Source organism: Euphorbia lathyris, chromosome 7, assembly GCF_963576675.1.
Source record: "Euphorbia lathyris chromosome 7, ddEupLath1.1, whole genome shotgun sequence".
Classification (NCBI taxonomy): domain Eukaryota; kingdom Viridiplantae; phylum Streptophyta; class Magnoliopsida; order Malpighiales; family Euphorbiaceae; genus Euphorbia; species Euphorbia lathyris.
In genome coordinates this window covers 59,931,739-59,952,959 of record NC_088916.1, presented here as the reverse complement: position 1 = coordinate 59,952,959, position 21,221 = coordinate 59,931,739, and the positions used below count along the sequence as shown (strand labels likewise).

Genomic DNA, 21,221 nt, shown 5'->3' with positions numbered 1-21,221 from the left:
AAAGATCGTGGATGTGTTGCGATGTCTTAGATCTAAGATCATTATTACTGTATATTTTAAATTTTAATTTATACATAAATTATGAGTTAATTCCATAAATTTATGGAGATAAATAAAACGTTTTCAAATTAAGAAGGTAATTGATTTTTGGGTAAATAATTTATTAGTCCCTACATTTTATCTAACACACTGTTTAGTCCTCCTATTTTGAAAAACACATTATAAAATCCTATCTTTTATTAATATTAACCATATAGTGATTCTGTCTGGTTTTTTTCGATTTTTAACCAAACACATTTTTGCTTTCAGGACAGTCATAGTAGATACAAAATGACCATGTTACTCTATTATTTTCCGTCTGTCTATTTATGCCAAATATAATGGTTAAAAATCTAAAATAAAATAGACAGAAGAACCAAAGAGTTAATATTGACAAAAGATATAGATATTGTAATGTGTTTTTCAAAATAGGAAAGACTAAAAAGAGTGTTAAGTAAAAATTAGGCTTAACATACAAAATATCACTAACGTAGACTTAACATTTACAAAATAGTATCAATTTAGACTTTGATAATGATACGTGACACGTCTATCATATCACTCCAGTTTACAACTGTCACCTATTTGTAATTGTTACTTGAAGTTATGCAAAAACCATCCCTAATTACATGAATGACGTATCACATTTTGTTATCGAAATTTAAATTGATACTATTTATAAATATTAAATCTGTTTGATAACTTAAAATATGATGATATTGAAAATTAAAAATATGGTTTCATAGTAAATATGATACTAAACAACTTTAGTTCTTGAAAATTTTCATTTTGAGGTCGTTATTGACCAAATTTGGCAAAGTAAAAAAATGTTAAATTTTGCAGCCACATAGTTGTGTTTGTAAAGAAAAATACCACAAGTACCATCTACAAATCCATATAACCATAAGGCATGTACTTATAATTAACCCAAAAATATAATTTCAAACACATGAAATTAATAACACTTCAATGTGTCCATATAAAAGATTGGAGGCTTAATGCACTAAAAAAATGAAAAATCAGGAGTCTCAGGGTGCTTTTTACCAAAAATAAATCAGCGAAACCTAACCGAAATGAATATTATATATACACACAACATATATATTTTGGTATAATATATTGCTTTTGGTTCGGGTAAACTAATTTTTTTTACACTGAAACCTAAAATATTAGAAAATACTGGCAAATCGAACTGAAAATATAAAATAACCGAACTAAATTTTCTATCAATCATAGGAGAATCCAATTGACGGTTTCAGCGCAAGTTACGAACCTAATGCCGATTTTAAGACAATTTGCAAAAATAAATTAGTAAAAATGCCGATCTCCTCTCGTATTTCAGCACAAGTTACAAACCTAATGCTGATTTTAAGACGCTTTGTAAAAAGAAATTAGTAAGAATGTAGTCCCCTCTCGATAATTTCTCGATCCGCCACTCGTAAGTGGTACAACCATTGGGAAAAATCACAAGCACTTTGAATATATCTTCTTTAAATCTATCTATTTACAACTGAAATTCAAGTGCTTATATGCAAAAACACTATCTAACTATGAAACAAAAATCTAAAACAGTACCTGAACTATGATTTACCCTTCTTAGAAGTCCTTGGAAGTCCCTTCCGAATCCTCTTGAAACCTTGCCTATTGTTCTTCGTTTGATTGCCATCGGTATCGCTACCACCTACCGGACAAATCAACAAACTCAGAAACTGGAAAAAGAAAAACATTCCATACCAAACATTTGAGTGTTTAATCTTTTATTTTTACACATTGAGCTCTTGATCATTTATACACCTGTCTAATTGAGGGTAAATTTCATCAATGGTGTACAACGTTTGCCTCATTTCACACTTTGGTGTACAACCTTCAATTTGTCTCACTAATATGTACGAACTTATAGGTTACCTCCCACTTTGATGTATAACAGGTAAAAATGACCGGTCAACGCGAGGTCAACTCGCCACCTCAGCAGTTTGACCGGTCAAAAAGTCAAAATTTGACCTCCTAATAGAAAATTACCTTTATACCCTATTCTTCCTCCTTCCTCTTCCCCTTCCCCTTTCTCTCTCACTCCTCTCTCTCTACCTTCTTTCTCTCTCTAACTCCACTCTCTTAATTATTATCGCACATTACAAAATAAATACTAATTAATTAAAAAAAAAATTGAAGAAATCCATAAATTTGCAAATTAACCTAATGGTGGCAGTACATGAGTAGAGCTCAAATAAAAACATTGGATTACAACAGATGGAGCTGCGTAAATTCAAAACTATGGGAATAGAAAAAAAAAATTGGAAAACTAAAAGCATGACAATGACTCCAATTCAAATATATATATATTATTTCATCACAGAGTTTGCTATATCTGCTATATCGAAGCTCTGAGTAGAAAAAATGATGAAGGCTTTGCAGCTAATTGTAAGAAACAAGAAGAAGAAAATATAGGTTTAGATTCTTGTTCTTCTTTTTCTTCTTCATGAATTGTTACCAAGTTTATTTGAACATGATTCTTTGAGATTTTTATAAGTGGAGGTGATGCAACTGCACAAAACGATGTCTTCAATGGAGTTTTGGATTTTGGATTTCACAAAACTTGGCTGCATTAATGGTGATGCTAAGCCTAATTTTGATGTAGCTTCTCCAAAGAGAGAAGGGAGTTAGAGAGAGAGAGAGAGGAGTGAGAGAGGGGAAGGGGAAGGAGAAGGGGAGTGAGGAAGGAAAGGGTATAAAAGTAATTTTTTATTAAAAAGTTAAATTTTGACTTTTTGACCGGTCAAACTGTTGACGTGGCGAGTTGATTTCGCGTTGACCGGTCATTTTTACCTGCTATACACCAAAGTGGGAGGTCACCTATAAGTTCATACATATTAGTGAGACAAATTAAAGGTTATACACTAAAGTGTGAAATGGGGCAAACGTTGTATACCATTGATGAAATTTACCCGTCTAATTGAGCCCTTAATCACGAACTTAATTTATAGGTTTATTAGTAACTGAGGCTCAAGGTACAGTTCGAATAGCAGCTAACATCACCGAAAACATTGTTTTCTGTAATTCCTTACATAAGGATTCAGAAAATACTAAATCTCCACCTATACAAGTAAATTTAGCTTTATGGTTAATAGGGCTATAAATGAGCCGAGCCGCTCATGAGCGGCTCGGTGGTCGGCTCGATAAGGATTCAGAAAATACCGAATCTCCACCTACACAAGTAAGTTTAGTTCTATAGTTAATACGTAATTGATCTCTCGATGAGTAGAAATAAAAGATTAGAGACCTAATATGAAAAAGCAACTGATTTCAGAGCCTCGGGACGCTGTAATCCTTATTCACATGAAGACTATACGACATATGTATCGTTAGTAGAATCAGGTAAAGTTATGAACTAACCAAATTCATAACTGCATTTGATGTTTAGTATTAAAATGGGTTAAATGCACTGGTGGTCATTGAACTTTTATGATTGTCTCAAAATGATCACTCAACTCCAGTTTGTTTTAATAAAATCACTCTGGCAACTTCAAAAGCACAAAAGACACCGTGAAGGTGACGTGACTGCCACATTAGCAGTAGTCGACTTTCACCGCTGACCGAAACAACAAATGGCTGCCACCTAGCTCGCCAAAACGACATGGGTCAGCTAGGTGGCAGCCACGTGTCATTTCGGTCATCGATGAAAGTTAACTAGTGTTGACAACATCATATTTCCGGTGTCTTTTTGCTCTTGAAGTCGCCGGATTGACTTTATTGAGACAAATTGAAGTTGAGTAGCCATTTTTTGAGACAACCATGAAAGTTCGGTGACCAACAGTACATTTAACACGCAGTAAAACATATAACAGGTTTTAAAATAAAAGAAATCTCTGATACATAACCTTCTGATGTAATTGTAGCATCATCTTCAACATCTGGGCTAGCATATCCAGATCGTAAAACATATAACAGGTTTTAAAATAAAAGAAATCTCTGATACATAACCTTCTGATGTAATTGTAGCATCATCTTCAACATCTGGGCTAGCATATCCAGATCGTTTCGTAGACACTGTAATCACCCCGTGTTGAATCTTTTGCTCCGGAGTTTCACATGATCCCTCAAAAGGTTTCATATAACAAAACCTGACAAGACAAGTGCAATCAAATTACAGTAACTTAACAGCTATGTTGCACAGACACTTCTCGTTACTAGCGTTTCTGCGTTTCAGGCTCGTGTCTGTTTTCATTTTTGTTTGAAAGTTATGTTTTAAAAATAACGTTCCCATTTCCCGTTTCAGTGTCCTTCTAAAACATAACAAAAACATATCCTTATTTCTAAAACATAACCTTATTTCTGTAGTTTGAAGGTTAATTATGTTTTAGAAATAACGGTAGTAACTTAACAGCTATGTTGCACGGAAACTTCTTCTTAGCAGCATTTCTGCGTGTAAGTGTCCGTGCAACATAGCTTAACAGTTCCACTTGCATACGACGACAGCAGTAAATAATGCAGCAAGCTGAGAACTTGCAATTAGAAAAGTATGAGAAGGAAAGAACAATATAATCAACAAAAAGTACCATTCTAGAGGTAAGTTATTGCTGTCAAATCCGGAAATTAACATCCTCCATTTTCTGCACTTGTTACATTGAACCCATTCGTCGTCAGGCTTGTAAAGAAGACCGCCCTTTTTCTGAAATTGTGAAACACAAAGGTTTTGCTAAAATTGCAAATGTGAGCAAAACTTCAGATTTCCCGACTCATTACGCCGACAAGAAGAACAAAAAATAATCTTAGAAAAGAAAAAGTGCTGCAAATAAACATGACAGATGAGGAGGAAAGAAAATATTAGCATACAGCTAAACTTAAAATGCAGTTGTTTTCTGCTTCCAAAAGCATGAACTGATGCAGTCATGATAAAAAGCAATTGTTTTCTTAAACGAAAATCTGAAGTGTTCGATATGTTTGTGTGTTTCAGCACAGTTGTTGAGAAATTTTTTGGCCTCCCCATCAAATCTTTTCAGTCCAATTGGAGAGGCGAATATAGGGCCTCAACGAAATATTTAGCAGAACATGGCACTGAACAACGTTGTTCGTGTTCATTTACACCTGAACAAAACGGTTATGCAGAATGTAAAACATAGACATATTGTTGATCTTGCGTTACTCAATCATGCGCGTTTACCTGCTACTTTTTTGTCATATGCATTTGATACTGCCGTTTATCTCATAAATCGCTTGTTTGGTTGTCTCTGTTATCCATGGTACGCCCTTATTCACCACATAAGTTGGCACCTCGCACTCAACTAAATGTCTTTTTCTCGGATACAGAAAACTCCATAAGGGATATCGTTGTTATGATCCAATTTCTAAGAAAGTTTATTTCTCACGTCATGTCCTTTTTGATGAACAGAAGTTTCCATTCGAAGGTTTGGTAAAGAAACAACAATCGGATGTCCATGACTCTCGGCCGGCTATACTTCCCACACCTATGATCACATTTCCTTTATTGAGCTCGACTAAGCCCCATCGAACCATGGAACTTCAGCAAACATATACTTCATTTCTAAATGTCAACCGGATTCATAATTGCCAAACAACTAATTGAAAAATGATGCTTTTGATATATATATATATATATATATATAAAATAATAAAAAAAAGGACAAAAAGAACTCAATCAACCTTAAGAAAATGAAATGAGCCCAACTTACAAGTTGCACAGTATCATAATTCTTATCCCAATATTCATCTGCCTTTTTTCCTAGCCACTCCTCAAGTCGAGCATACGGTTCACAATCTTGGAAACCTTGCTTATTATTGTGCACCGAGACACGTGAGCTCCCATCATCCTATGACATAAATAGGTAAGTATTAGATGCAGTATTACTTCAAAAGAATAACATGAAACATAGTAAAGGGTTTCGACGCTTAAGAAGCATGCTTTAACAAGAATGATCTGCAACTGTATAAACAGTTGATGATTTTTCATCAAATTAAAATTTTAAACAATATTAAAGATAGTTCATGGACGAAAGTGACCAAAAACCAGAAGCCTAGATGTTAAGAAAAACTTGCGTACCATTACCATAAAATCACTAACATCTATCACACCAATCACGCCTCGTCCAACCTCTCCGCTATGTACCATGCCACCAACTCTTTTGTAAGCCTAAAAATACAACAAAATAATTAGAATACCAACATACATGATCAAATTTGATATGTTAAGTGATAACATAGCGCACACGTGAAATAGAAATAATGTGAATCGTGACTGGGGAGATAACTCTGTTAATAATGTTTGAAAAGCATAACAGAACCAGAATTCCAAATAATTGACGCAGAAAAGGCTAAACTCCAAGGAAAAACATTAGAATAACCAAATAAAATCGTAGACCAGACAGGTTCTTTAAAAGTTCTACTTATTCATCAAATAGGATAGTTTTGGTCTTTCGAGCAATAGCAGATAGGTAGGCTATATTGCTTCAGGAGTCTTCCTCTTGAATTATGAAGCCTTAGTTTCATACCTTAAAAGTATGGGATAACATCATCACATTTAGCCTTCTTTGCAAATTTAAATTTACGTGGATTAGCAATAATTTTGGAGTGGTTTAAAGGTTTACAAGATTGACTATAATGAAAACTCTTGTAATGCTTATTATCAAGCTCAAATTTTCCAGTTATGCTTCTTTTGATTGTGTGATGTGATTCAAACTTGGATATGACGCTTAAGGATCTCGATGTCATGATTCCTTTCTCTTTTTCTTTCAGTTGGACCTGAAAGCCTGCAAATTTTTGCATTTCACTTGCTCAAATTTGGCCTAGAATGTCAATTTCATTTTCCAGCTCTTTCTTGCTTAAAAATAACCTCAAACCAGAAGTATACCTACAGACATAGTTATTAAAGGCACATGGCGCACTTAGGCGCTAGGGGTCCTGGAGCCTTGCGCATGGTGCACAGCGATGGCACGCGCGCCTGGAGCCTTGGCGGATGACGCACGCCATAGCAACACAAGGCGCACTTACAAAAATAAAATAATAAAACTATAAAACTAACATAAAAATGCAATGAATACTAAACCATGGCAATATTCTTAATTATAAATAAATTTTGAAATGCAAAATAAACCCCATATTATAAAGCTAAAGTTGAATACTAAATCCTAAGTTTTGCTCATCAAAACTCTCCAAATTCATCACTCCTCATCTAAAGCATCAACTGCTTGTGTTTCTGTTGTACTATACTTCTTTCTCTTTTAATAAGACTCTGTCTCTTCCTCTTCTAATTAAACTCACTTGCATAAGCCACCCCACTAAAAGTAACACAAATCATAAAATGGTTGAAAATTAGATCAAAAAGATAGACAAAAATCAGATCAAGTAAATTTGAAGACTAGGCTACAAGCGGTACAAAACACTATTAGAGTATAGACAAGTAAAACCTGACCTCAATTAAGCGGCCATGCCAATATAAAAACATGCCACAATTTCCCTGCTCCCACTCCAATTGACAGCGACCGAGAGTTAAGTGAACACTTCTCCCGCAGATATTGCCTACTACTTCACAAGTCTGGTTTAGAGATTGTGCTAATGGTCGACTTTTAACCTGTTGAGACGACCAAGCTACATATCAAACAACATAAAAACAATAACACATTTTCATCACAAAGAGACATGAGTAACAACCAATTACCAGTGATCCTTGAACATATATCCTCATCCGGGGAACTAAGAATATGACTTCTAGATAAGCTCTAAGTGAATAATCTAGAGGTACCTGTGAAGCAGACATAAGATGAAAAGGTGAGTATTAGGTGGGGAAAAAGACAGTTAAGCAATTTAATGAGTATGAAACTACAGATGTATGGTATCATAAAAGCTATGTTGCCCGGACACATACGGTATCGGACGCGGATACGGGAAACGTCATTTCTATAAAACATATGACACGGAAACGTGGGGAAATGTGTAAAATATTAAAAATATTGGTGCACATTTATAAATATTAAAAATATATTTTTATATTTGTGATAAGGATGTTGTTCCTAGGTTTACACAATGTTAAACCTAGTTAGAACTTTGTATAAGTCGGTTCTCCTAGGTAGAGTTAGGTTAGGATTTTGGTTCTCCTAGAGTTATTCTCAATTGGACTATCTGTCTCTCACCCACCTCAAACCAACATAACCGAGTTCTACACCTTCTTCCATACAACGCTTCATAAGGTGCCATGTCAATGCTAGACCGATAACTATTATTATATACAAATTCCATTAAAGGCAAATGCACATCCCAACTATTTTGAAAATTCAGAATACTAGCTCTTTAATAGAGTATGAATCACTGAATATTATTGATGTGTAATTTAGTATAAATACAATGTAGAGTTCACGTTGTAGTGAATGACTAACTAACTAGATACATTGTGATCTTATAACTAAACAATATAATCTTGAGAATATCTAATATCTAATACTCCCCCGTAGTCGAAGGGTTCGGAGGGCGAACATTGAGACTATTGAGGAAATCGTCGAATAGCGGAGACGGCAGGCCTTTAGTAAAGATGTCAGCAATTTGGTATCGAGATGGAACATGCAGTACACGGACCTCACCTTTGGCGACCCTCTCACGGACAAAGTGAATGTCCATTTCAACATGCTTGGTTCGGTGGTGCTGAACCGGATTGCCCGCAAGGTACACTGCGCTGACATTATCACAATAAACAACGGTTGATTTTTGAATCGGACAGCCAAGTTCAAGCAGCAGATTTCGGATCCAACAGGTTTCAGACACAACATTGGCTACCCCATGATATTCTGCTTCGGCGCTAGACCGAGATAGGGTGGGCTGTCGCTTGGCCGACCATGAGATAAGGTTATCGCCGAGGAAAACACAGTACCCAGACGTAGAGCGGCGTGTGTCGGGGCAGCCAGCCCAGTCGGCGTCGGTGTATGATGTAAGCTGTTCCGTAGATGTTCTAATGAGGCTGAGGCCAAAATCGATGGTGCCATGGATGTAGCGCAGAATCCGTTTAAGGGCAGCCATGTGAGTTGTTTTCGGATCATGCATGAAGAGACACACCTGTTGAACAGCATAAGAGATGTCAGGACGTGTGAGTGTCAGATATTGAAGTGCTCCAGCTAGCTGTCTGTACTCAGTGGGATTATGATAAGCGGAGCCGGATGATAGACTGAGCTTTTGTTTGGTGTCGACAGGAGTGGTAGCCGCATTACATGACTCGAGCCCTGCTTTGTCAATAATTTCCTTAGCATATTTCTGCTGAGATAAGAACATAGAACCATGTGAGCGAGTAACAGAAATCCCCAAAAAATAATTCAACGGACCCAAGTCCTTCATTGCAAATTCTGAGCTGAGAGTGGAGATTATGGAACTTTGCAGCTTGTCAGACGAAGTTACTAAAACAATATCATCGACGTATAGAAGCAGAAATGTTGTGTCTGTGCCTTGTCGAAAGACAAAAAGTGACTGATCTGATACACTATTAGTGAATCCCATCTTAGTGACATATAGGTTGCAAAGCGTTTGTACCAGGCTCGAGGAGCTTGCTTCAAGCCGTACAAAGATTTTTGAAGGAGACAGACATGATCAAGACAGACATGATCAGGATGTTCAGGATCGCGGAAACCCAATGGCTGATGCATGTAAACGGTTTCATTAAGGTCACCGTGAAGAAATGCATTCTTCACATCTAACTGACGCAGATTCCAGTTTTTGGACAAAGCAATGCTGAGAACTGCACGGATTGTTGCCGGTTTTACTACAGGGCTGAATGTCTCACCACAGTCAATACCAGCCAGTTGGCCTGAACCATTTCCCACTAGTCTTGCTTTGTAGCGTTCAAAGGATCCATCCGACTTGGTTTTGTGCCTGAAAATCCACCAACTACGAATAACATTAGCATTTTTAGGACGAGGTACGAGTACCCACGTCTTATTTTGAATAAGAGCCTCAAATTCATCAGTCATGGCTTGTGTCCAATTTGGGTCAGATAGTGCATGGGTTGGTGTTTTAGGCAACGGGGAAATAGCAGGTGGTGCAGAAGTGGATAAGTTAAGCATACGGCGTGGTTTATAGATGTCGTGTTGTGCTCGGGTGGTCATAGGGTGAGTATTGGTGTCTGCGGTGATAGGATGTGGTGTTAATGCAGAAGCATCGACCCTGGTCGTGCTAGCAGGCGAATGAGAATTGGACAGAATAGAGGACGGGGATACTCGAGTGGCCGACGACGAGGATAAGGGCGACTCGAAAGAAGATGACACGGACCGAGAGGACACAGCGGGTGACGATGACTCGATGAAGGACAGGGACGTGGGAGACGAGGACGCTAGGCGGGACGACACGGACGGGGGGGACAGGGGTGACGACGTGGATTGAATTTCTGGCGATGACGACGAGGGCGTGAATTGAGCGATGGGCAGGAGACCATCGACTGGATTTGGAGAGTGGGGAGTGGACGACGGACTGAATTTTTGGTGTATAAACGGGAAGACTGACTCGTCAAATACTACGTGACGGGAAACAATGAGTTTATTTGTGGACAGCTCAAGGCATATGTATCCCCTATGATTTTGGGGATATCCTAGGAAGACACACGGCCGTGAGCGAGCCTCTAATTTGTGACGAGATGATGACGGAATGAGGGGAAAGCACAAGCATCCGAAGATGCGAAGATGAGAGTATGTGGGATCCCGTAGGTAGAGTATTTGTGTGGGAGAGTTGTAACCTAAATTTTGTGGGGATAGATGTTGAGAAGATAAGTGGCGAGTGCAAGAGCATGGTGCCAAAATTGAAACGGAACAGCTACGTGGTTCATAATTGTGCGAATGATATTATTAATGGTTCGAATAGTTCGTTCAGATTTACCATTTTGGGGTGAGGTATACGGACAGGAGAAGCGGAATTGCATTCCGTGAGTATTACAAAATTGGCGAAATGAGTTATTGTTAAATTCCCCACCGTTATCACATTGAAACATTTTAATTTCACGTTCGAACTGAGTTCGAATGAGCGTACGGAAGGTGAGAAACACGGAATAGACTTGGGATTTGTTAGCTAACGGGAACGTCCAAAGAAAATTGGTGTAATTGTCAAGAAATAAAACATAATATCGGTGACCACTAGAACTCGATATCGGTGACGTCCATATGTCACTATGAATTAAATCAAATGGCATACAAGCAGAATTGTAGGAGGACTGAAACGGTAATTTAACTTGTTTTCCATTAACACAAGGATGACAAAAAGAAACATTTTTATTACTCCTATTACATGAAATAAATTGTTTATTGATCAGGGTGTCCAAAATTGGGGACCCTGGATGTCCTAGACGATAATGCCAAACATCAGAAGAGAGTGCGGTGAGAGCGGAATGACACGGAGGTGAGGGAGACGAACTAGACACGACTGGATAGAGATCCCCGGTACTATTACATCTCATGATACGCGTTCCCATCTGTAAATCCTTCACAGAGAAACCCAAAGGATCAAATTCAACAGAAACTTTGTTATCAGTAGTAAATTGACGGACAGAAATGAGATTTTTGATTAATTGAGGGGCATGCAGTACATTTTTTAATTTGAGGGGGTGGTGTTTAGTGGCTAAATATGCATTACCAGAGCCCAAAATGGGTACACAATTACCATTACCAACAACAATATTACCATTGAGGCGCGAATCAAAATAAGAAGTGAGTGTACCTTGATTAGCCGTCATGTGTGATGTAGCTCCGGTGTCCATATGCCATTGATCAGGAGGTGTGATGGACATGGTGTGCATGGCTTGTTCAATGTCGGTTGGAGCATAAGAGGGGCCAGCCATGTTGATATGTGCCTGCGGCAAGTTAGGTCGCGGGCCAAGGATGACAGACTGTGATTGGGGGCGACCATGAGGGGACGGCTGAGGCCAGGGTGCCGTCGGGTATGGGCAGGGCGGACTGGCCCAAGGTTGCTGCGGTGCCCAGGGGTAGTATGGGGCCCACGGATAAACCGGACGGTAGGAGGAGCTGGACGGACGATTGCTGTGTCGCCCTCCTCTTCCGCAATATGGTCGACCGCCACGAGGAGCGTGGTGCGATCGGTTTGGCACATGCCGAGATGGTGTGTAGTGAGATGGCGGGTCGGCGGTGTCTGTAGCGGCGGTAAGAGCTACCGTGTCAGGGGAAGGAGAACTCTTGCGAGCTCATGCCGTTTCTTCGAGAATAAGCATGGATCGGGCCTTGTGGAAAGGCGGAAGGGGGTCGCCATGGCGAATCTGGGTGCCGACAGTGTCATAGGCATCTGTTAAGCCAGAAATAAGCTGCAGAACCATTTGATCATTAGTAACAGGACAGTCAACATTGGAGAGCTGATCAGACAGGGATTTGAGATGTTGACAGTAGGAGGAAATGTCAGAGAAGCTTTCAAGCTTGATTTTGGAGAATTCTTGTTGAGGAAGAGGGCACGGGAGTTCTTATTATCTGAAAAAATGTCCTGGAGTTGTTTCCAGGCCTGAGCCGTAGACGAATCTGCTTCAATTATAGTGTGTAAAAGTTCAAGGGAAATAGTACTGTATATCCACTGGAGGACAACAGCGTCAATGCGTTTCCAGAGATCAGGGTTTGTGTCTTGAAGGGAGGGAGTGGAAGGATCGGTGGTTTGGGAAGGAAGAATATGGTCAAGAACCTGAAAATGCCGTGGCATGAAGTTTGAACAAGGCAGCCCAGGTCGGGTATTGGCCTTTCTCGATGTCGAGATTGATTTTGATAAATGTCGAAATGTTGGAGACGGTTAGGGCTGGGTGATAATTCGGACTGTTGGTGTTTTGGTTTGGGTTGGAGGCGGAGTGGCCGGAGTTGGGAGGAGTGGCGGACTCGTCGGAATTTGGAGGGGTGTTGTGGGAGTTGCCGGAAGTGGGGCCGGTGGTGGTTGTCATGGTTGCCGGTGATGAGGTCGGCGGAGCGGAATGGATGGAAGTGTTTCGGTAGAATGCGAAGAGGAGGAGGAGTTAGGGTTGGAGAGAAGGAAAGAAAATTAGGTCTCTGATACCATAATAGAGTATGAATCACTGAATATTATTGATGTGTAATTTAGTATAAATACAATGTAGAGTTCACGTTGTAGTGAATGACTAACTAACTAGATACAGTGTGATCTTATAACTAAACAATATAATCTTGAGAATATCTAATATCTAATACTCTTAACATAGCCTCCAAAGTTTGAATGGTACGTTCACTCTGACCGTCTGTCTGCGGATAGAAGGTTGTAAAACTAGGCCACTGTGTCTCTTCTATTGAGGAATAACAAGCAAGAATTATTCTTAGAAATCTATAATTTACTATTTGAAATTTTTTAATATAACTAAATACCTATAAAAGAAATTAAAACACTCTTATCTAAACATGATTATAGAAGACTTTTTGTAATATAACTAAATACATGTGATTCGTGAAGGAGAAGTGGAGATTAGAACGATTATGCACTAACATATTTATAGATTAGAATCACTAAATATACGTTATTATTAATTACTAATTGAGAAGTTGTAGAATCAGTTCCTAATTATGAGTCGTTTTGTTTTGTCTTTGGAATTGGAATCTGTTTTTGTATCAGAAACGCGTTTCCGAGACGAAACTGTGTGTCCAATTTTCATATATTACAGAAACGGCTTATTATAGTTCTAATAAGAAAAGACGATGGCAAACCTTTTGACTCATCTGGCCAGGACGAGACCGAACCCTTCTAGAACGTATAAGTATGTCGCCTTTGTGAAAGGAACTACCACCAAGAAGTCCAGTAGTCCATTCCAGACAGTAATCTTTGCCCCATTCATCTAGATTCCATATATATACTTGTGTTCCTGTAGCTGTAGCTGTGTGATTTCCCTGGAATAAACCTGCCTTTTCACCAATCAAATACTTATCAAAGTGTGAAAATTCCTTTACAGCTTTCAGGTTGTACTTTGCTGAAGCTTCAGACTGGACATCTGTGTCTATTTCCATAAACTGTCCTTCTCTACGGTAGCTTATGGTGGGAATCTCCAGATCCTGCGAAAACCAATGTAATTAAGATGATAAGGAACAGATAAAGGGCGGTAAATAAAAATCGAACAACCAAAATAAGCTTATGTCTTCAGTATACATCTTTTCCTTCGTTTAAAGATTGTGAGAGAAAGGCTATAGATCTGGACTTAGCAGTCTGTGTAAGAACAAGAGCATCCTTTCCAAGCCTCATTGCGCCAGTCTGCGACATCAATATCCATATCAACATTAGCCACATCATATAATTATTGGAGGGTTGCTAAGAATACTGAATGCCACAAAATTTTGTAGACTTATTTGAATTTCTAAATTTTGTTGCTTGGAATTTAAAAATGTTGGATTTCAATTTCATGGAATTATATAAAACTGAAGCAAAACTTTGTGGAATTTAATTGAATTACGAACCTTAAGCTGTCATACCAAGCATGAAAATTCATTTACAAATTAATTCCAGAAGGAATTTTCAATCGTATCAAATGTATGAATTGAAATCAAACTATAGCTTAAACTAGCATATTCATTTTATCAACATAATCCACAATATTAGAGTAACAATAACAAATACAATGCAATTATAGAGCGGGATAGGAAAACCGAACAGTTCCTAACAGAAATACAAAAAACTACAAAGGCTTACCTTAAATCCAACACCAAATCGTCCTATACGAGTCACATCATCTGTATCTGGCTTCTTGTGCCCAAAACAAGTCATTTTCACAATCTCCTCATGGGTCATTCCACGACCATCGTCTATAATTGACAACATAGGAATACGCTTTCCAACTCTCTTTGAATATACAATTTCAATAGAAATATCCAGTCTGTCAATATAAATAACACAAGTAATAAGCTAACTTGGAAAAAGATGCTGCAGCAAACATTTCAAATCAGATATATCAACTATAGTACTGAATCAACAAACAACAAAAAAAATGAGGCCAAAGGATAAGCTACCTGCTTGCTTTTGCATCTCTTGAATTATCAACAAGCTCAGCTATTGCACCAAAAATCCATCCTGAATGTGCTTGACCAAGAGTTTGCAAGTAACTTGGGTCTGCTCGCACATAATTTTTCACTAAGGGCGCTTCCAGTTTCACACTACAAGACTGATGTCTTTTTGTTGGATCACCACCTTTAAGTGCATCAGTTGATTCTGGAAATTTAACACAACCATCATTTTCTTCAATTTTTGGAATTGTTTTCATATATACATCTTTCCCAGAAACGGACTCTTTATCATTGTGAATAGGTGACATTGTGCTACTATTACTACATTTCTCATCTGGGTCCATGTTTTTCCGCACGGATTGACATACCTCTGTTGTATCCACAACTATAAAGAAAAAATCAGAAAATAAATGAGGCATTCGTTCTCCTTCACATTTAGCATTAAAAGATGAAATCAGGCTACATCACCAAGCCCCTAAGCCTATCATCACCCAACAATAAAGTACACCCTATGTTGCATGGACACAAAAAGGGACACTGGAAACGTTATTTCTAAAACATAACCTTCATAAAATAGCCTTCAAACAAAAATAGACACGAAACGCAGAACGCTACTAAAGAGAAGTCTTCGTGCAACATAGAGTACATCCAATGAGGCAATGACTAATTATAATGCACCTGATTCACAATGCTTTTGACCGCTATGCTTGTTGGATGCTTTCCCCTGCTGATATGCAACTCTAACATGGGTACGTCCAGCAGCTTCGGGAGGAAGTATATAAAACTGACAAGATGTACAGTTTGCAATTGCAACCTGCAAAAATAATGATGTCTGTACTTTCAAATTTAGCTCCACACTCATCCATGCTTGGAGATGTTTTGATAAGTTTCAACAATTTCATAAAATTTTAATATTTTTTAATAGAGCAAAAGGAAAGAAGAATAAAGCTTAAATATTTCTCAGGATTTTGGAATTCTAGACAGTAGAAAAAGAAGAAAATACATCACAATATCTTTCTTCAAATAGTCAGGCAGTCATTGTAAGGGAGTAAACATATTTGAATCCCACAATGCAAGAGAAGAACTCACACAAGAAAGAGATCGCTCATGCTAAATGCAATTAAAGGGTTAAACAAGAATATGACACTCATTTTATATATACATATATAGAACAAAATTACCTTGTTCCTCTCATGAAGATAAGACAAAAAAATTCCCCATTCATTTTTGTCACGAGAAGACTCTGGAGCAGGGCGTAAACAGCAATGAGGTAGATCAGAACGGATAGTAAACTCTGATCTTTTGACAATGTCATGTATATTCCAACATTGAGGCCTATTATTTATAAGGCAATAATCAGGTGCACATCACAATTAACACATTATAAAGAAAATGTCCTTTTTTGAATTCCTTATAGGACAGGACTGGTGTTGCAAGAGAGAAACCAAAAAGAAATTCAACTAAAAAAATGCAGAAACTGACACGTAACTGTGTGTACTCTCAATTGCAGCAATACTCCATTCCCAAGGCTATTCAAGAACTAGAACACAAGTATATAAGAGAATGAAATGAAAAGGGGAAATATAATGCAGCTCGGTCATTTGTTCCTTAGGTCATATAGTCATTTTGTTCATTTGGTCATATGAGGTTGTCATTTAGCCATAGTTGTTAAAGGCGCAAGGCGCTAAGGGGTCCTGACCCTAGGCTCAAGACGCAACGCAAGGCGCAGAAAAAAAATATATATATACTCTATTACTAGTTAAAGCATATCAATATGACTAATACTCTATTACTAGTTAAACACACTTACGACCACACAACAAAGACAAAACCATTCACACAGTGTCACAGTTTCTGTTTGAGTGGAGGAGACTATTCTTTACTTGACTCTATTCTTAATCTCTCTCTAGTCTTTCTATATTCTTATTTAGATCAATGGTTAAGATTAAGTTTATTTAAATTAGATTAGTGGTTGAAGCCCAGGCCAGAGTCTCTTAAACTGCACCTCGCCTTGTGCAATCAAGGCTCACTTTGCTGAGGCGCGCCTTTAACAACTATGCCTCTAGCAAAATACTCAGGGTATTTGTAATAAAATTCTGAACCAGAATCCAAAATCAATTTCAATAAAAAAAAATAAAAAAAATTGTAGATAATCATCCCACTATTGACATTATCTGCAATATAAAACATTGATCTACAGAAGTATTAAAAGACAAAGAAAAATCAAGTAAAACTCAGTAGGTTATTTTGTTAGTTCATTTTCCCATGAAAGGTTGTCCATTGTATTTCCACAGCAAGGAAAGACTATTGAGCCAATCCTTCATTAAAGCTAATGATGAGGGCATCTCCTCAAGGAATTCAAGCCAGGGTTGAGGAAGGGCTCACACGGCGTGTGAGTATGGTGCTGAAGGAAGGAAGCGGGGAAGATTGAACCACACAGCGTGTCAATGGCCACACGGCATGTCATTGGCTTCCTAAAGCTCCTAGAACTTTTTGGCAAATTCACACCACGTGTGGCTATCCTCGCAAGCCGTGTGACTAATTTAGAAGACCCTGAGGAACTTTCCCCAAGCCATTCGAGAAGCCAGAGTCTATTAAGCCACACGGCGTGTCATATAGACCACACGCCGTGTGGGCTGCCTTCGAAGACAAACCTGCCATAGTCCTGTTTTATTCTATTTACTGTTTTGTGATAAGGCTGAATTTAATAGCACAGACTGTGATTATAAGAAACAGGAGAAGTGAGAAGAAATCGGAGAAGAAGAAAGTGTTTTTGGATTTATTATTCATATCCCTTATGATAAAATAAAAGGATTTATATAGCAGCTAAACAACTGTAACAAATAAAATCCAACTAGAAAATAGGAACAACTTATATAGAAAATAGGAACAACTTATTTGAATAATTTAACCACTAAGAATCCCAAACAATCAGGACACCATCTGCACCATCAGTTGACCCGCTCAACTAGTACGTATCATTTTGCCACTCTATAACTACTGTTTTGCCATTAAAGCTTATTTACTGTTTTGCCATTTATCCCTTTTACCCTACCTTACCCCTATTTGCATAGTTATGGGTTGTAACCTCACTGAGGGTTTTATTGTCTTTTGTCTTTATTTTAAGGAGGTATTTAAACCTCAAGATTTGTAAGGATGTTCATCTTTTTATCAATCCAACACAAATTTCTCTTTGAGAGCAAGGTTTTATACCTCTATCTTGGTATTAACTCCTACTAGTTTAGCTAGTGAAAAACTTCTTTCATTGATTTAAGATCAAAATCAACACTATCGTCATGAATCCGTATTAGCTAAACTATAATAATCCAAAAGGAACATACATACAATTCAATATATATATATATATATATATATATATATATATATATAGTAAGACATACAAGGATAAATTTTCCAATACTATAAGAAGTCAGAAGCATTAAAGCTAGAGAAAGTATGCCTACAAGTTTTCGGGAGGATTTAAGCATTGAGTCCGACATATAACTTTACCATCCTTCTTCACCAAAACATATTGCTTGCAATCTGCAGAAATCATATGTTAACAATGTTGACTACATATATATAAAAGAAATTTATGTGTCAAAGTGAAAGCACGCAGTTCACATAAACTAGGAAAAGTTCAAATTTTCAATTTTATACACAAAATCTGTTGATGTTGGTGAAAAATATAGGGAGTTTAAAACTTCGTTGAATTGTAAAATCTAAAATGTCAAAACATCCCTTGTGTCTGCAACAAAATACATCATTTTAAGCATGAAGCAAGAGGGTTTCATTAATTGACCTTCGTTGAAACTTTTATCTGATTTCAATGGCTGATCTCCCATTAGCAAACCTGCCAAACATAAAACCAAAAATATCAGCACAAAATAGTCAATATGTATATATTAGGCATAATTCATCGCCAGCCCTCCAAATTGTCCAAAAATTGCAACCCCTAAACTTCAACACGTTACAACTAACCCCTCAACTTGCATATTTAGAACAGATAACCCCCTCAAATGCCACGTGGCAGTGCGTGATTCGCAGCGCATGATAGTAGGGCGTTAGTTGTAACATTTTGAAGTTCCAATCACACACTGCCACATGGCATTTGAGGGGTTATTTGTTCAAAATAAGCAAATTGAAGGGGTTAGTAACGTTTCGAAGTTCAGGGTCGGTTACAGTTTTTGAACAAGTTGGGGAGTTGAGGATGTATTATGCCTGTATATTACAACAAGTGCATTGATAGCAAGCAAGGTTAATAATTCCTCTTAATTACAAAAGGTAGTGCATATTTAGTCATGAATCATGATAATCACATTATTAAGGCAAAAAGCATGTAATAATTTCAATTTAAGTTGATTAAGCCATTAATATTTCAATTTAACCCATTAAGCTCTCAAACAATTATAATCACACATTAAGAAATCTTCCTAAAAGTAATCATGTGTACTCTGTTCCGTCCAAACATGAACCAAACTGGACCGGACCAAAATAAATTGGGTTTAGTTCAGTCTTAAAAGATACAGATAGTTCAATTTGGTCGGATTCGGTTCGGTTCGGTTTTTGGACCGGATCAGACCATGCTCACCCCTACATAAACATCTAGTAGTAGTTACTAGAAATATTAGCTATGAACACAAATGTCAGGCGTTATTTATCTGTATTTAATTGCATTCTTAATAATTCAAAAGTATGAGAAACTTGAACACCTGTAAAGAAAATTTGCAAATAAAATGGCTAAGACTCTTCTAATTTGTTTGCTGCTCAAAATTAATAACTAATCTTTTGGTAACAGGGCTTAATATATATGATTTTTATTGTTGTAGATTTAATAGGTAAATTACACTCATAGTCCTTGAATTTTGCACTTACTTTCATTATATACTCAAAATTTTAAAATCGAACATTATAATCCACAACTTTACACTTGACTAACCAGGTCAAAATGACGGTTGACCAGAATTTTCAAAATCGAATATCATGGGCCGAAACTTTATTTACTAGCATAATGATATTCAAAATGACAGTTCGCCATTTTAAAATAGAAAAGTCCAAAACATTAAAATTATTTGTAACGATATTTCTCATGAAACCACCGGCTCATATTTTCCATATTACTATATTTATAATTTTCTCTTTCTAAATAACTAGTTTTTGGCCCGTGCGATGCAAGGATTCATCTTTAACATATCAGTAAAAAAGAGTAAGTGACATATCAGCTGCATCGCTACGATTACTTTTTCTATTCTAAGAAAATAACAACCAAATAGCCTCAAAATCAAATACCAATTCCATCATATTTACAATCTGGGTTACATATTGGAGTTATGGTGACCTGCAAATTCAGAGCCATAATGTTGGATTTTAAAAGTTAGGAGGCACAATTAGTGTAACTGAAAATTTCAGAGCCCATATGTGTAAATTCCCCTAGATTTTATATGTCAAATTGAAAGATAGACCCATAACAATAAAAAGATAACCAGGTAAAGATGCTTCAGTTCCTATTACTGAAAACAGAAAACGCCGCCATGGAAATCAAGGGATAAAGAACACAAGTTTTTCATTACTGGAACTAAATGAAATTACAAAAATACCCCGAAAAGGACAACGTAACAAGGAAGTTTCTCACATTATCACATTATACAAGTAAAACCCCATGCTCTGTTACTCAAGAGCTCAAAAATCAAAATTAAAGACAAAAAGCATAACAAAAAATAGAATCAGATAGAGAGAAGAAAAGGAAAATAAACCATAAACAGTATGAGAATTCATCAGAATCACATGAATGTATATACATTGTGTGTATATATACATATATATGCACATTAAGCTTACCAGAGCAGAGAAAGTAGGTTCGGGGAAAAAAGGAGTAGAGGAAGACGGTGAAGGACACGACGGAGGTAGCGACGGTTTTCGGTTAGCAGAGAGGTTTGGTGATGTTAGAAGTGGAGAAGAAAGAAGAGAGTGAAAAACAGTGGACTGTGATACGACGTCATATTTATATTTTCTATTTTCATTCAAAGTTACAATTATACCCTCGTGCTTTTACAATTATTCCATTTGTACCTACTATGTGACTGTTTACTTCATGACTCCTCATTCATTTCGTCCTTTGAAAAGACGCTAGATTACTATAACCGAACCGAAAAAATCAAATTGAAAAACTGAACTGAACCGAATCAAATTATAAATTTGTTCGGTCCGTTTTTGTTTCTCTGA

General features: G+C 37.2%; 1 protein-coding gene across 3 annotated transcripts; it reads right to left on the bottom strand.

Moving 5' to 3' along the window:
- Positions 1–1,417: 1,417 nt before the first annotated feature.
- Positions 1,418–20,952, bottom strand: LOC136200999 (uncharacterized). 3 transcript variants are annotated; one of them, XM_065991528.1, is made up of 16 exons: positions 20,838–20,952; positions 18,802–18,852; positions 18,464–18,542; positions 16,181–16,334; positions 15,678–15,813; positions 15,006–15,384; positions 14,689–14,872; positions 14,152–14,253; positions 13,716–14,057; positions 7,709–7,792; positions 7,463–7,621; positions 6,095–6,184; positions 5,727–5,864; positions 4,593–4,705; positions 4,018–4,157; positions 1,418–1,720 (listed from the first exon to the last, which is right to left on the bottom strand). In XM_065991528.1, exons 2-16 carry the CDS (start codon positions 18,842–18,844, stop codon positions 1,620–1,622), a joined length of 2,244 nt encoding a protein of 747 aa, XP_065847600.1. In that variant the 5' UTR covers positions 18,845–18,852; positions 20,838–20,952; the 3' UTR covers positions 1,418–1,619. The 3 variants fall into 3 exon arrangements, with proteins under 3 accessions (XP_065847600.1, XP_065847601.1, XP_065847602.1); XM_065991529.1 differs by having other exon boundaries at positions 6,101–6,184; XM_065991530.1 differs by having other exon boundaries at positions 15,006–15,204.
- Between the last annotated feature and the right edge of the window lie 269 nt (positions 20,953–21,221).